Source organism: Thyridium curvatum (genome assembly GCF_004353045.1).
Source record: "Thyridium curvatum strain D216 chromosome Unknown NODE_5_length_802575_cov_81.998223, whole genome shotgun sequence".
NCBI classification, from domain to species: domain Eukaryota; kingdom Fungi; phylum Ascomycota; class Sordariomycetes; order Thyridiales; family Thyridiaceae; genus Thyridium; species Thyridium curvatum.
The window spans coordinates 686,091-699,404 of record NW_022156760.1 but is presented as its reverse complement, the minus strand read 5'-3'; the positions used below and the strand labels follow the sequence as shown (position 1 = coordinate 699,404).

The 13,314-nt window shown below is 54.9% G+C and overlaps 4 protein-coding genes across 4 annotated transcripts; 3 read left to right on the top strand and 1 right to left on the bottom strand.

Annotated features, from left to right (window-relative positions):
- Window positions 1–743: 743 nt before the first annotated feature.
- On the top strand, window positions 744–2,365 carry E0L32_001437 (uncharacterized protein; the record flags this gene model as incomplete). Its single annotated transcript, XM_031135516.1, has 4 exons — window positions 744–822; window positions 881–1,002; window positions 1,071–1,233; window positions 1,284–2,365. The coding sequence occupies 4 exons, from the start codon at window positions 744–746 to the stop codon at window positions 2,363–2,365; spliced, it is 1,446 nt and encodes a 481-aa protein (XP_030991951.1).
- A 6,417-nt stretch (window positions 2,366–8,782) lies between these two features.
- Window positions 8,783–10,326, top strand: E0L32_001436 (uncharacterized protein; the record flags this gene model as incomplete). Its single annotated transcript, XM_031135515.1, has 3 exons — window positions 8,783–9,290; window positions 9,351–9,490; window positions 9,553–10,326. The coding sequence occupies 3 exons, from the start codon at window positions 8,783–8,785 to the stop codon at window positions 10,324–10,326; spliced, it is 1,422 nt and encodes a 473-aa protein (XP_030991950.1).
- An 817-nt stretch (window positions 10,327–11,143) lies between these two features.
- Window positions 11,144–11,903, top strand: E0L32_001435 (uncharacterized protein; the record flags this gene model as incomplete). The annotated part of the gene is made up of 2 exons (XM_031135514.1): window positions 11,144–11,324; window positions 11,401–11,903. The coding sequence occupies 2 exons, from the start codon at window positions 11,144–11,146 to the stop codon at window positions 11,901–11,903; spliced, it is 684 nt and encodes a 227-aa protein (XP_030991949.1).
- A 196-nt stretch (window positions 11,904–12,099) lies between these two features.
- Window positions 12,100–13,005, bottom strand: E0L32_001434 (uncharacterized protein; the record flags this gene model as incomplete). Its single annotated transcript, XM_031135513.1, has 1 exon — window positions 12,100–13,005. The coding sequence occupies one exon, from the start codon at window positions 13,003–13,005 to the stop codon at window positions 12,100–12,102; it is 906 nt and encodes a 301-aa protein (XP_030991948.1).
- Window positions 13,006–13,314: the final 309 nt, after the last annotated feature.

The following is a 13,314-nucleotide window of genomic DNA, read 5'->3' as shown; positions in this document are numbered from 1 at the left end:
ACGATCAGCTTTTACTATTGCGACGAGGCAGCAAGCTCGAGACTCACAGTATAAAGTTCCAATCGGCGATTCTCGAGAATGGGCTTGCGAAGTTCAGCAGAACCACAAGCGAGAACTGGCCGAACACTACCTCAACCTGCAGTTGTCCAATGTAGCATCTTTGGCCAGGGAAATTACAGCGAGCAGCCACAGGTCAAACTTCTGTATGGTATGCTTCTTCGATATGAGCCTTGCCGAGGGGTGGCAGGCTCAGTGCTGATAGCTTGGTTTGGAAGCTCTGGGTAATCACAGGTAGTCCGACTGTACCTAGGGGCCTGGCAGCTAGGCTAACAGTGGGGTATCCGCTGGGACACTTTGGTGGGACCACAGCCTGACAACCTTGGAAGTCGGTAACCATATTCTGCCACCGCTAACTGACCTCACCGCCTAGCCCAGCCAATGGATATTGGTGCACGGATCAGCGACATCCAACACGCGCCCAAGAAAGTAGCGACAGCCTTGCTGATTCCGTTTCCTCGGTCATTCAAACACCACACACCATCGCAACTTTTCCTCCACGCAGACCACGTATTATCTGGAAGCCTAATACCCAGCTGACTCTGCCTCGTGGCTATCCACTACAACACATTGGCACTACCTCCTGTGCGGTGCCGGACCGCTTTTCACTGCGACGACTGCCGGCGCAACCCTTCATTCCACACTGATTATCTCGTCGCGAAACCCCTTCGTGGATCAGTCGCATCATGGCGACTACTAAAGACCAAGTCTTGTTCACGGACACCTTCCTGGCTCTCAAGAAGGCAGTTAAGCGAAAGGCTTATGGTGAATTCCTTCCTATCCATGGCCGCGACGCCGTCAATTACTGACTTCTACTGTGCAGAATCCGATTCGGACTCCTCAATCGACCAGCCCACCAATCGCGGGAACAAGCTCAAGAAGAAGGCCAGACTAGTTCGTGAAGGACAATTGAATGCTCCTTCGGGCGCGTCTGATATGAGAGAGGTATGCTGGCTATTAGGCGGTGTCTAAAGTACAATCAGAGGGATGGATAGGCTCTAATGCATGGGTAGATTGTCGACCACTCCGGCTACCAGCGCGCAATCCTCGAGCGAAATCCTCCCCTTATCGACGACGATGGCTATGAGTTGGAGAGTGGCGATGACGAGGAACATGTCCGAGAGGTCATGGCCTCTGTCGCTGAACTCAACCCGTATGCCAGCATACGTCTAGAGAGTGCGTTCACCACCGTCCTGCGCTCATTGAGTAGCACTGACACGATTCAGACATTCTTGCTCCATTAACCGCAGTCACCGACCTACCCACACACCCCACCATGTCCAGGGTCTTTACTTCCGAAGCTTTGGACGAACTCTGCATCCAGGCCCGGAACTGGATGCACCGTGAAAATGCTGCTCTGTGGAAAGTTCGGCCATTACTTACAAGACTCTGTGGCGACCATACTTGGATACCGTGCGAGGCACTGGAGACGCCTAATGACATCAGCTATTTCGAGGACGAAAATGCGTCGAATCCGCCTTCGGTGCTGATCAATGGTACATCAAATGTCGAGGCACCGTTACCGCAAGGATCCGGCGTCAATGGAACCAGCCATGCAGGCGGCTCAACAGAGATGCCTGAAAAGACCAAGCAGTCGGAGCTAACGCCAACTGTTGAAAGCGAAAATAAGCCCAATGCCGAAGGGGACACAAGCATGGTGGACGCTGGTAACTCAGATGATCAGTCAAAGGAGGCCAAGACAGACGCTCAAGGTCACAATGAAGATTCCGCCGCTGATGCCGACAATAAGAAGACAGACAACGGTTCCGAGAAGAAGGAATCGCTGAATGGAGGAGACCACGAGGGTGCGGAAGATCCCGATGTCACCATGACTAGCGACGATGCTGCAGTCAAGAATGATTCGGGCAAATCGGAGGTCGTCAGCGGAGATACTGCCGGCGACGTACCCGCCGGGTCGCTCTCCCCAGGAGCATCCGAGGCCGTCTCAATCCACCCCCTTTTCCTAGCCCCACGATCAGCACATCCCGAGCGAGATGCCGGTCTTCCAGAGCAAGAAGCCGAAGATGTGCGGCGGCTGGTTCAGCTCTGGGTTCAAAAACAGGAGGAAGTTGCACGGGGTGCCAAGAATCTGTACGAAGGTCTCCTCAGAGCAGACCGATTGCGCAAGACGGTGCTACGGTGGGCCAAGGCCGAGGCACACTGTGGTCCTAATGAGGACATGTCTGACGGCGAGGACTGGTATGACAAAGAGGAGTGGGGCCTGACCGAGGACCTTAAGAAGGGCCATGATGAGGAGGAAGAAGATATCCAGCTGCCGCCCAAGAAGACGAGGACTAGGAGACAATAAGTATGATAATGACTCGGATGGCCTGGCGACCTTTCTCAAGCTGGTTTGGTAGCTCTTGGCTCTAACGGAGATGCTTGTATATAGTCATGCAAATCAGCGGGCGCATTCCCGGTACCTGTACAGACATGTAGCACTCGACTCGGCACTGGAGCCTCATCAAGTTGCGCCTATGAATACAATACCCTGGACGATTTTCTTCACATTCTCAGGCTATGGGGACTGACGTACTTGATCTTGAGAAAGTTGAACCAATATAAGCATCTCGAACTCCTAGGCACCACGTCGAGGTAGATGGCGGGGGATGTATCTTTACAGATATCCCTATAACAAACAATATACATATCCAAGCATACAAGACAAGGTCCAGCAGGTGGCTATGCATCCAGTCCTGGAGACATACAAGAGCCGAAACATCTGCAAGCGCGCTGGAGGTAGTTCAGTCATGCTACCATCGTCGGTCTCCCGACTCCCAGCACGTACCAGGTTTGAAGCTACATTGAAAGTCATTTTTGTCCAGATCTGGACAATAGCGCCGCTTTAACTCATGCTCAAGCCTTGTGGGGCCGTGCATTGAGACTGCAAGGGCCTCACGTCCTTTGCCGAATTGCGGCTCCTGCGTAGTCGTAAGTTGGGGCTGGGGGGGAGGCCTCGCGTACCTAGCAATCAGAACCAAAAGATCACATATTACATTTAGACGGTAGCCTTGCGAGAGCAGAACTGCTCTGTAGTTGTGAAGCAGACATACATTGCAGCCCTAAGGTCACTTCCTTCCATGAGAAGAAAAGGGTCTAGCTCAAAGACATTTTGGTATTAGGGGGCCAGCAGCAGGCCCGAGATAAGAGGGTTCAAAGTTGCTAGGCATTCTCACTTGGAAGATATTTGACTCAGACTTGCCTAAGGGGTGACACAAGATCGTATTCAAACTTGCTCGCACGTCATCCTTTCCTGTATCTTGTGCAGGTAAGAACAGGAGTATGACAGCACGGATCCAGCTGTTTGGCCTCACGCAAGTCAAGGCACTACCTACCGGGAAGTGACGAAAGCACGGCTTCACCAAGGATCCTGAAGGTCGCGCTGCGCTCCAGCTACTTTGTACTTTGTACATAGAAAACAGATGACAATCCTGAAGAATCGTAATTACAGTAGTTCGAGCGGGAACCCGGCACCAGCAAGCCAGGCGAGAGGCTAATACGGAAGTAGGCCTACGGTGATATCCGAGCTCGAGGGTTGTCAGAAAGATGGGCCCTGTCGCTAATCTTTTTGGAATATTTCCAGAAGGCAGCTAACGCAAGCTGGTCTCGAAGTTCATATGGATGTACCCACATGAAACAGATGGAACCTGGCCGTATGGAGTAGGCTTCCAGAAGGGACAAGGGTGGCCCGGCCCCTGATCACTTTTCCCCGAGTCCCCTGTTCAGTGTGTCTCAGTGCCTGTCGTCCAGCACTCAGGGATGTACTTGTAGTTGCCTTTGTCTGGGTTGTTTTTGCTCGCTGGCTTTTGCTCTGCGTCCGTGACTTGATGGGGGTGCCGAAGCAGCCTGGCTGAGCGCACCACTGCAGCTCTGCTGTGTTACTCGTGCTGTTGCAGGTACGAGGTCCACTCCACACGTGTTCTATGCATGCAGAGATGGCTGTGCAACAATGGTCATGTCGTGGGAGCGTATCGCCAAGTTCGATGTGAGCTGTTCGTGGAGTCGAGTGAAGCAGGTAGGGGCCAGCAGGGAAGAGAGCCGAGTTGGCTATTGCCAAAGCTGAAGTCCAAGGTGAGTGAGGTGGCTTCGACTCTGCATGGGACCCCCTAGCGCCTTGGGAGTTCACAGAGCTGTTGAAGATATGAGCCCGTATTGGCTGTACAGAGTCTCTACTGCTCGAATCTGAAACCCCATTGTGGTGCAGCACTCAATGCCAGCGACTGCGTTCCTCCACAGTGGAGGTACCATTGTTTGCCGGGATGCACGGATAACACGGTGCCTTGTGCAATTTCTCGACAGACGGGGGGGCTAAGCATCAGATTGTGCTGAAACGAGCTGGGGAGATGACAAGCTAGGGCTGTCTTGGAAGGGGCCGGAGGCTTGATGAAAGCATTGCGGGAGGCGTAGAAGGTCTCGTGGAAGCTTCCGCGCCCACTTGGGTGCTTGGAGGGCCGGGGTGTCTGGGGATCCCATGTGTTCTGACAGGGACTAGACTGCGAGAGAATGCTGGCTAAAGAGCGATCTGCCTAGGTAGGGTATTGAGGAGGGGCCAGGAGCTGCATCACACGGACCAAGGGTTGCCGGGGGTGTGCTTGGGGTGCTTTGGGGGCGGTCGGGCCAGCAGTGCCAGCACTGCAGTGCCAGCCAAGCTGAGATTGAGGTCGCTCTGTGTGAAATTTGGCCGAGCAAGCGCCAGTGGTTTGTCCAAATTGGTCAATGCTTCATTTCCAAATTCCCCATCCCACCCCTGCTAGGCGGCCCATGCTTCCACTTATCCTCTGCTGAACCGTCATGCCCTCTGGGCTTTTTTTATGTCATTACCCAGTTACCTAGGAAGTGAGTTGTCAGAGACCAAGGGCGCGGTCCTTGGCAGACGTGCTTCTGATACGAAGAGGTGTGCAGGTCGTCATTTTGTGCAGACTAGGTAGGAGGCCAGCAGCCGATGCAGCCAGGCAAGGGGCACATCCGTCGACGTCTGCGCGTACGAGATTAACCGGCTCTGCGCGCTGCGCTAGGGCGACTTGACGCTTTTCTAGAAGACTTCCAGAAGGATTCTCGGAAGGGCTACTAGCTCACGGGACATATTGTCCTACCACAGCGCACCACCCCAATCCTTGCTCGCGCATGCAGATCACCTTTTCTGGTTCCAGGCACTGTTTGCGCTGCAACTCCCCATGCACCAGGCGTGCATCCTCCACCCCCTTCGGCCGATCTTGGCGAATGAACAAAAGACTGGATGATAACGGCGAGGGCCGTGAGGGTCGTGCCCCTTTTCCCCTTGGCAGTGAGTGACTGCGTCAGGATGTTTGTTTCCCGGCACCTGATGGAGTGTGGCCCGTCAGCACCAGGCCTGACATCAGAGGATGGATCATCCCGTTCAAGGGGCATGCAGCCAGCCAGCCAACCTCGAGATGGCTGTGTTCAATTTGAGTTCAAGGTTGCTCCGAGGTTTCCCCCTATCACCAGTCGCAACAAAAGTCGGCAATAATTCCGCTCGAACGATTCAATGGTGGGGAGGGGGGGCCCTGACAGGTTGAAACATGGAAGAACGACTGAATCCGTCCTGGATTTCAATCTTCACTCTAAGTACTTCGATGGACAAACTACCCCGTAGCCCTTGTTGTCTTGCCGGCAACAGCACGGACCTACGTAGGTTAGGTAGGTAGGTATACGTACCCTACCTAAAAGAAGGTACTACTGCTCCAGGGCTGAGGAACAGTTGGTGGTCAGGGCACTCTAGCAACCAGGGTGGGACAATGTCCTTCGAGAAAACGTCTATTGACGTCGACACCCTGGTCCATCTCAACCTTGAAGTATGAGAATGCAGCCTGCCGGCCAACACGATGACTAGTTCCCGATACACTCCCCCTGTCCTGTCCTCATATGGATCGTGAATGGGCCTTCTCAAGAAGGTGTACGGTGTCTCTTTTCTTGACTCCACACAACTCTGGTCAGGCGGAGGATTGTATCCCGGGATGAAGAGACGCGTATCCCCAACGATGGTTGAAATCATAAAACGGTAGGCTGTATGCAGTGTCACCATTCTAGAAAACTGGTCTGCTTTAGTCTCGAGAAGGGCAGACCGGGAGCGAGAGTTGCAAATACGACGGACTGGGTTGTGATCTACCTTTGGGAGCAATTACCGGCTCGGGGTTGGACTCAGAACCGTTGATGCCCCGATCAATGCCACGCCTTTGAGAGTGTTGGCGGATTTGGGGAAGAGGCCCATCTCCCATGAGCTTTGACCAGAATGCCACACCACCACTACGACGACCGCTTCTGGGTGGAGCCAATTACATCCCGTTCCTGGCAGATCTCTCAACACCACCTCTCCTGGAGGTGCATGCAAAGTAACAAACTTGGCAGTCATGTAGGTAGGTAGGTACTTCTTCATGGATGGCCAGGAGTGTGGGAAGTGGCAGACATGCTGCCCATCATCTCAAGAGCCGAGCAGCTGGCGCGTTGAGTCCCCAAGCGTATGAGCACGTCGAGGAGCCTTTGATGATGGCGACCTAGGTTCTGTCTCTGCGACGAGTGCTTTGTGCAGCAAGAGATCCATGAGGTTGATACCGAGAGAGACTACATTCATGGATATTCAACACGGGTACCGTACAATGGGAATGCGGGTGGCCCGTCCGTCCACCCATGGCTGGCAAAAGTCAAGTCTACGGAGTACTCGTACCTACCTATGTAATGTAGCATTGGCATAGGCGTTAGCACAGCGGACCACACAATGGACCACAGGACCTGTCAGACCCCCGTCCACCTCAGCCCAGACCCCCCTGCTCACACCGTCCGTTTCAACCTCGGGTGGGCCCATGAACCCTGCAAGCCTGGACTAGGTATCCTCTTAGTCGTTGTTAATTATATTCCCATCTGCTGGTTTGATTTGGCATTGCTAGTTTCAAAGAGGACTGCTGGAGAACGAGGCGTGCGATGAGACTTGCTCCGTAATAAAATGAAGAGCGATCCGTGGATGGATGCTGGCCTTGGATCTCGGGGGGGGGCCATCCATTCAAAAGCACGGCCATTGACCTCTCGCACGGCGCACGGCGTCATCCTCAGCTCTTTCGTTTCTTCTTGTTCTTCCATCCCGTCTGTGCATCCGCTCCAGTCCGTGTCTCTACTGGCTGGCTTACAGCAAACGACCTTCCTGTCACTCGACTGTTTTGCCCACATACACACATTTTAATCGTCTTTATCCCTTGGCCTTTGATTTCAGAGCACGCGCTGGACACACTGCTCAGCACCGCGTACACACACGCCGCCGCCTTTTTCGTTGCCTGTCGTGTCGGTCAGGCTTCTTTACTTGACTAATCTTGCTTCTTCTGGGCAAGAGATCAACGGGAGACCAGTCAGCATCCCCATCTTCGCTGGTAAGTGGGCTTTTTTTCCTTGGTCGGTATTCCACGAATCTACTTCGTAGGGCATCTGGGCTTCCATCCTTGCCATCATCGCGCTTCTTCATTTGTTGGGCTCTTCTCTCTGCCTCTCGGGGTCCCTTTCATCCCCTGGATGTCTGAGGAAGCAAAAAAGCGTCACTGCGCACGTTGACTTGACCTGTCAAATTGGCCCCCAGCCCGGCTCTGCTCCATTAGTGTGGTCTGGGGCATTTGCCGAGAGAGGCAAAGTACTTGTACCTTTGTACCCCGGGTACCTTTTTCTTTTTTTTTCGCGCCTGGACGGTCTGGTCTACCACCGCAACACCGCAGTGCTGTTTGCGTGTCTGACACTTTTTTTTTCTCCCCCTTCCACCGCTACCCTCTACCTCGACTTTTGGGTGCCGGGTCCATTTCTGCGCCCTCACCCCAGACACCACCACCACCACCTGCACCCAAACATCAACTTGCGCACACCCTGATGCATCTCTCGGGCTCCAGAGTGCATTCATGACCGTCGAGGCCAGGCGCCCAACCCTTTGAAAAGAGGCTCGTAGAGCCTGCTGTGTGCGACCTCTCCGTGTCACCTCACCGAGGTTAGGCCTTGGCCGCATGCTCGCCGTATTTGGTACTGAACTGCCCGTCCCTGGTCCCCGCGATCACGACCCTCGCTCGCATCGACATTTCCAGCACGCTTCTGCCATCAACATATCTCCTTTTGCAGACCCTGCCATGATGCGAGACCTCTTTCTTCTCTTCTCAAGCCTCGACTAACATACCCTGTTTCCGTTTAGAGGCATCACATCCACGTCGCATACGTCCCCTCGAGAACCACGAGCTCCCACATCGTCGGCGCATAGTGTGACAGCATCGCCGCTTGCGAAGCCATCCCGAGCTCTTTGGCCGTTGAGGTTCGCGGATATCAACATTATCCTTTGTCTCCACCGAGTCGCGTCGAGATTCAATATTGTTTCAGTCTTCTCAAGGCGCTCTCTGGTGTAAAGCCAAGCAAACACGGTACGTGAGGGGGAAAATCTTTCACTTTCACATTCACTCTGCCTTGATCTCACCTTCACATTCACCTCCCTCCTGGTTGAGACCAACGCCCTCGCCGAAATGGGCAAGGTGAATTGGACTTGATCAGATAAGGTTGTCACACCTTACAACGGATTCACATCACTCCCACAGTTTCCCCCCAAAGTCACTTTGCTTTCATTCACCACTGACAAATTCCAGATCAGTGCCTTCACTTTTCTTTTTTTGCGCTGTGACGCGAGGATCAACCGCCTACTATCTTTGAGGTCTCCTCCCCCCTCTTGAACTCAACCGAATCCTCTCGTCGCACTATGACATCTCCAGGACCTGGCGAGGTTATGGGAATTGGGAACATGTTGAACCAGAAAGGCGGCGTAGCAGCGCCTCATCAATCACAAGAAGCACCCGAGATGCCTAAGCAGGAGCTCCAGCCTCTTCAGCCTCTCCAGCCACTCCAGCCACTCCAGCCTCTGCAGCCACTTCCACAGATCCCTCTCGACAGGGCCGATTCTCCGCACGGTTCAGAGCACTCACGATTCTCGGCCACACCCATGAACGGCATCGACAACACTCGGCCCTATGGATCGCCATCCACGATGCACACCCCTATCCACATGCCCGATCCCAATCTGGCTCAGCCCGGCATGATCCTGCCAAGCTTGCCGCAGAGCATTGTCCCTCCGATTCTACCGCCGTCAGTTGGTACCCCCGGAGTTCCTGTCCAAGCACCTAGGAATCTGCCTGAGGAAGTGTTGAAGGCGTTCCCGTGCTCAACCTGTGGAAAGCGTTTCGCACGGCGCAGTGACTTGGCAAGACACGGTAAGCTGCCGATCTGAAGCAGAATGCGAACGAGAACCAGTCCGTACTGACTATCTACAGAGCGAATTCACACGGGCGACCGACCTCACGTCTGTGACTTTCCCGGCTGTGGCAAGCAGTTCATCCAGCGTTCTGCTTTGACGGTTCACCAGCGAGTGCACACGGGCGAGAAGCCGCATCAGTGCGAGCGATGTGGAAAGGTATGTCACCCACCTCTGACAGGCTGTGGTGCAGCACATTGCTAACGCGGTCTGCAACATAGCATTTCAGCGATTCTAGCTCTTTAGCCAGGCACCGTCGCATCCACCTGGGTGTGCGGCCCTACAAATGCCCTTACGCCGATTGTCAAAAGACCTTCACTCGTCGTACCACTCTCACGAGACATCAGAACCACCACACAGGTTCAGTCGAGGACGCTGCTAGAAGCACGGCCGAGGCTCTCGCTCGTGGAGCAAGCAACGCCGCTGTCGCGAGAAGTGCGTTGGCTCGACCGCGATCTGACGGCGAGCAAGCTTCCGCTCAGGGATCTCCCTTGTCCACTCCATCCCCGGCCCAACGACCGCTCTCAATGTCGCCTTCTGCGGACCTGGCCGGTATCAGCAGCTTACAGCATCAGTATCTGCCGAATACCTCTCTTCCCTCGCATCTCCGAGGTGATGTCCATGCGGCAAGCCCTGCATCGACTGTCTCTTCTGGATACAACAACATCCGGCCCACATCGCACCCTACTGGATACAACCCTCCTTCGACGCTGGAGCCTAGTATCGAGCCGTCTCAGGGTCCCGGAAGCGCTGGCGGTAGTCCGCATATGGGAAGCGTCGGATGGCAATCCCCCTCCCATGTTGCATCGCCCTCGCAGAGTGCGAACGCCTACGTCTACCCCGACCCGGACTCGACCTATCCTGCAAATGGACTGGGTCAACTCTTCTACCAAAACGCTCCTGGTGGTCGCGCAACTGGCAGTGCTGAGCCAGGTTCCGCCTCGTCCTACGACTCGAAACCTCGACAGAGCGAGCTCTGGGCCACGACGCAGTAATCATTACTGTTGGTCCACTTCGCCCTTGGGCTCCTTTTTCTTACACATACCCCACACAAGTCCGATTCTACCTAATTGCAACGACGTCTCCGAGAGAACGCAACTTCGGGATAATCAGGCGGTCAGGACCGCTAAAGAGCAATCTTAATGCACCCATACGTCTGGGCGAAATACCCTCTCTTCTCCACCATCTCACCTTTCCTTTGTACAATCAGGGTTCTTATTAGACTGGTCCTCGGCAAGCAGAATCTTGCCTGCTATAGGCACGTATCTGCACGTATCTGCACACGCGTGCAGTAGAGCATGAATGGTATGGGTTGGGATTTCTAGGGGGTTATTCAACCTATATCATTATTTTATGGCACGAGGTCGGCATCCAGGGCAGGCATGGACTTTGTATTAGATAGATCATTGGGAGACCAAGTTGGTTGTCCTGAAAATTTCCTTTTTTTTTCCCCTTGCGGTTTTGTTCTGTCAACTGAAAGATACCAAATCACTGTGCATTTCGCAGAGAATCGACTCGGCCGGATCTAAATTGAGATGCGGTCTTGAACAATGCTCCCGATCGCCAATATTGACAAGTGTATTGTACCTGGTGCGAAACTTAATCTCGCCGATTACCATGTGGACGGATACATCGGGCAATGAAATCCGGGGAAAGTGGAGACATGGAACGCCATGACCACCGGGGCTCTCCGCTCCGTGTGCCTTGTCGGCATTTAGAACAGCTTTGCTCCACCAGTTCATGAAGGACGATCATCAAACCCGTCGCATACAGTCGCAGAGTGGCAGAGAGCAATTACCACTATAATCCAAGATGGCCAGGGACCGCCGCATCGGCATCGAAGTGTACGTAGACACCGTGTGTCCGTGGTGCTACATCGGCAAGAAGAGCCTCGACGAGGCGGTGCGGAGCTACAAGGCCCAGAACAACCCGGACGTCGAGTTCGACATCGTATACAAGCCGTTCTATCTGTCCGCCAAGCCGGAGAGACCAGGTATGCATAGGATCCGAACACGCCCTAACCTAAATCAAGACTTCTTTTCTTACAAAACAAAAAAAAAAAAACACAGGCCAGCAGTCCCCCAGCAAGGAGGCGGTCTACCTCTCCCGCCGCACGCCGGAGGACAGGGCGCAGCTGCTCCGGCGCCTCGGGGCCGCCGCGGCGCCGTACGGCACCCGCTGGTCCTGGGCCGGCCGGCTGGGCAGCTCGCGCGCCTCGCACCGCCTGCTCCGGCTCGCGCGCGGCCGCGGCAGCGATGTCCAGGGCCGGCTGCTGGACGAGATCTTCCGCGGCGTGTTCGAGGAGGGGCAAGACGTTGCCGACCCGGCGTTTCTCGCCAGAGCGGCGGCGGGGCTAAATCTCGGTGGAGACGAGGTCAGGAGATGTCTGCGGGAGCAGGACGCCGGGGTGGACGAGGAGGCGCGGGCGGCGCGGGAAGATGACGAAATCAGCACGGTACCTACGTTTGTCGTGCAGGGACGGTGGCGGGTGGGAGGTATGCAGGGCAAGGAGGTGTTTGCGAGGTTGTTTGACAAGGCAATAAAAGCTCAGTTGAAGACGAGTAGGATGTAGCCTTGGGAGTTGATAAGTCCTGTATTTTGGCATTTCTATTTGGGGGTATCTTTGTATATCATTTCGTCTCAGTGAGGAAAAAAAAAAAGTTCAGCCGTTTTCCCTCGGCGCCCTTTCAAGAATCAAACTCCGTTCCGCATGCCATATAATAAGTAAGTAGTACAAGAGAAAGAGGCGGGAGGCCAGAGAAGACGGCTTATCGCTTCATGTGGCTGAAGTCCTTCAGGAGGTGGTTCATGTGGGCGTTGGTCGTCTTTCCGGGTCTCCGCTGGATGCGCTTCTTCTGCTTCTTCTCCTTTGGTGCGTCCACAACCTTGAGCCGTGGGTCCTCGCTCGTCGGCTTCTGTCCGACCGCGCTCAACTTGTGCACAATGTCGTCGATGGACGGGACATTGACCTTGCCCCACAGGGCACGAAACTCATCGTCGACACCGTGGTGCAGCGACGCGTCGTCCAGCCAGACCATCTTGGGGTGGTTGTCCTTCTTGGTCCGAACAACGAGGATCTTGTGCTCCTTCTCCAGCTCCGTCAACGCATCCTCGCACGTCGGCCAGCCGTCCTTGAGATCCTTGACCGTCACGCCGCGCGCGTCGGTCAGCTTCTGCAGGTAGTTGAGGAGGGACGTCTTGTCCTTGACGCTCGGGATGACGGGCTTGTGCTCGTAGGTGCCCGAGTTCCACGCCTGCTCGCTGAGGTTCGGGTCGGGCTTCCACGTGATGCGGGGGTGGTTCCGCAGGCGGCTGACGACCTCCCTCTGCACCGACTCGGCCTCCCGGTTGACGTTGAGGTGGCTGAAGACGGTCTCGAGGGCGAGCGGCTTGCCGTTGTTCTTCAGGTACTCGACGGCATAGACGATCTTGGTGCTGATGTCGGTGCCGACGCCCGTGTTCTCGGGCTGGGAGTAGATGGCGGCGCCGGCGTCGCGCTTGACCTTCTTCGTCGGCGTGCCGCCAGCGGTCGGGACAACGGAGGTGGTCGATGCGACCGACGGAGACGGAGACGCGGGTGCTGTGGGCGCAGCTCGTTTGGCGGGCATCTTGGCCGCCATGGCGGCCAAACCCCCAGAGAAGGCATCCCGCTGACGTTCGAGGTAGCTCGACATGGCGGGCGGCAACTAGCTGGACGAGATCTGGGGGAAATGCGTTGGTCACGAAGAGAGAGGATAGAAAATGCTTTGAAGCGAGTTGGGAGAAGCTTTGAGGTCAGGAAATGGAAATGAGGTCACGTGGTGGGGTTGACCGCAGCTGATAAGGTGCCTGTGGTGTCAAGTAGTGGTGGGTGTCAGCCAAAGACTCAACAGGCGCGCTGACAGGATTTCAAAGTGAGCAGGACTTGTTGGATGGCAAAGGTTCGGTCGAGCTAACAAATTGTTTTCATTCGCGATTCTGGCTTGACACGTATTCCCTAAATC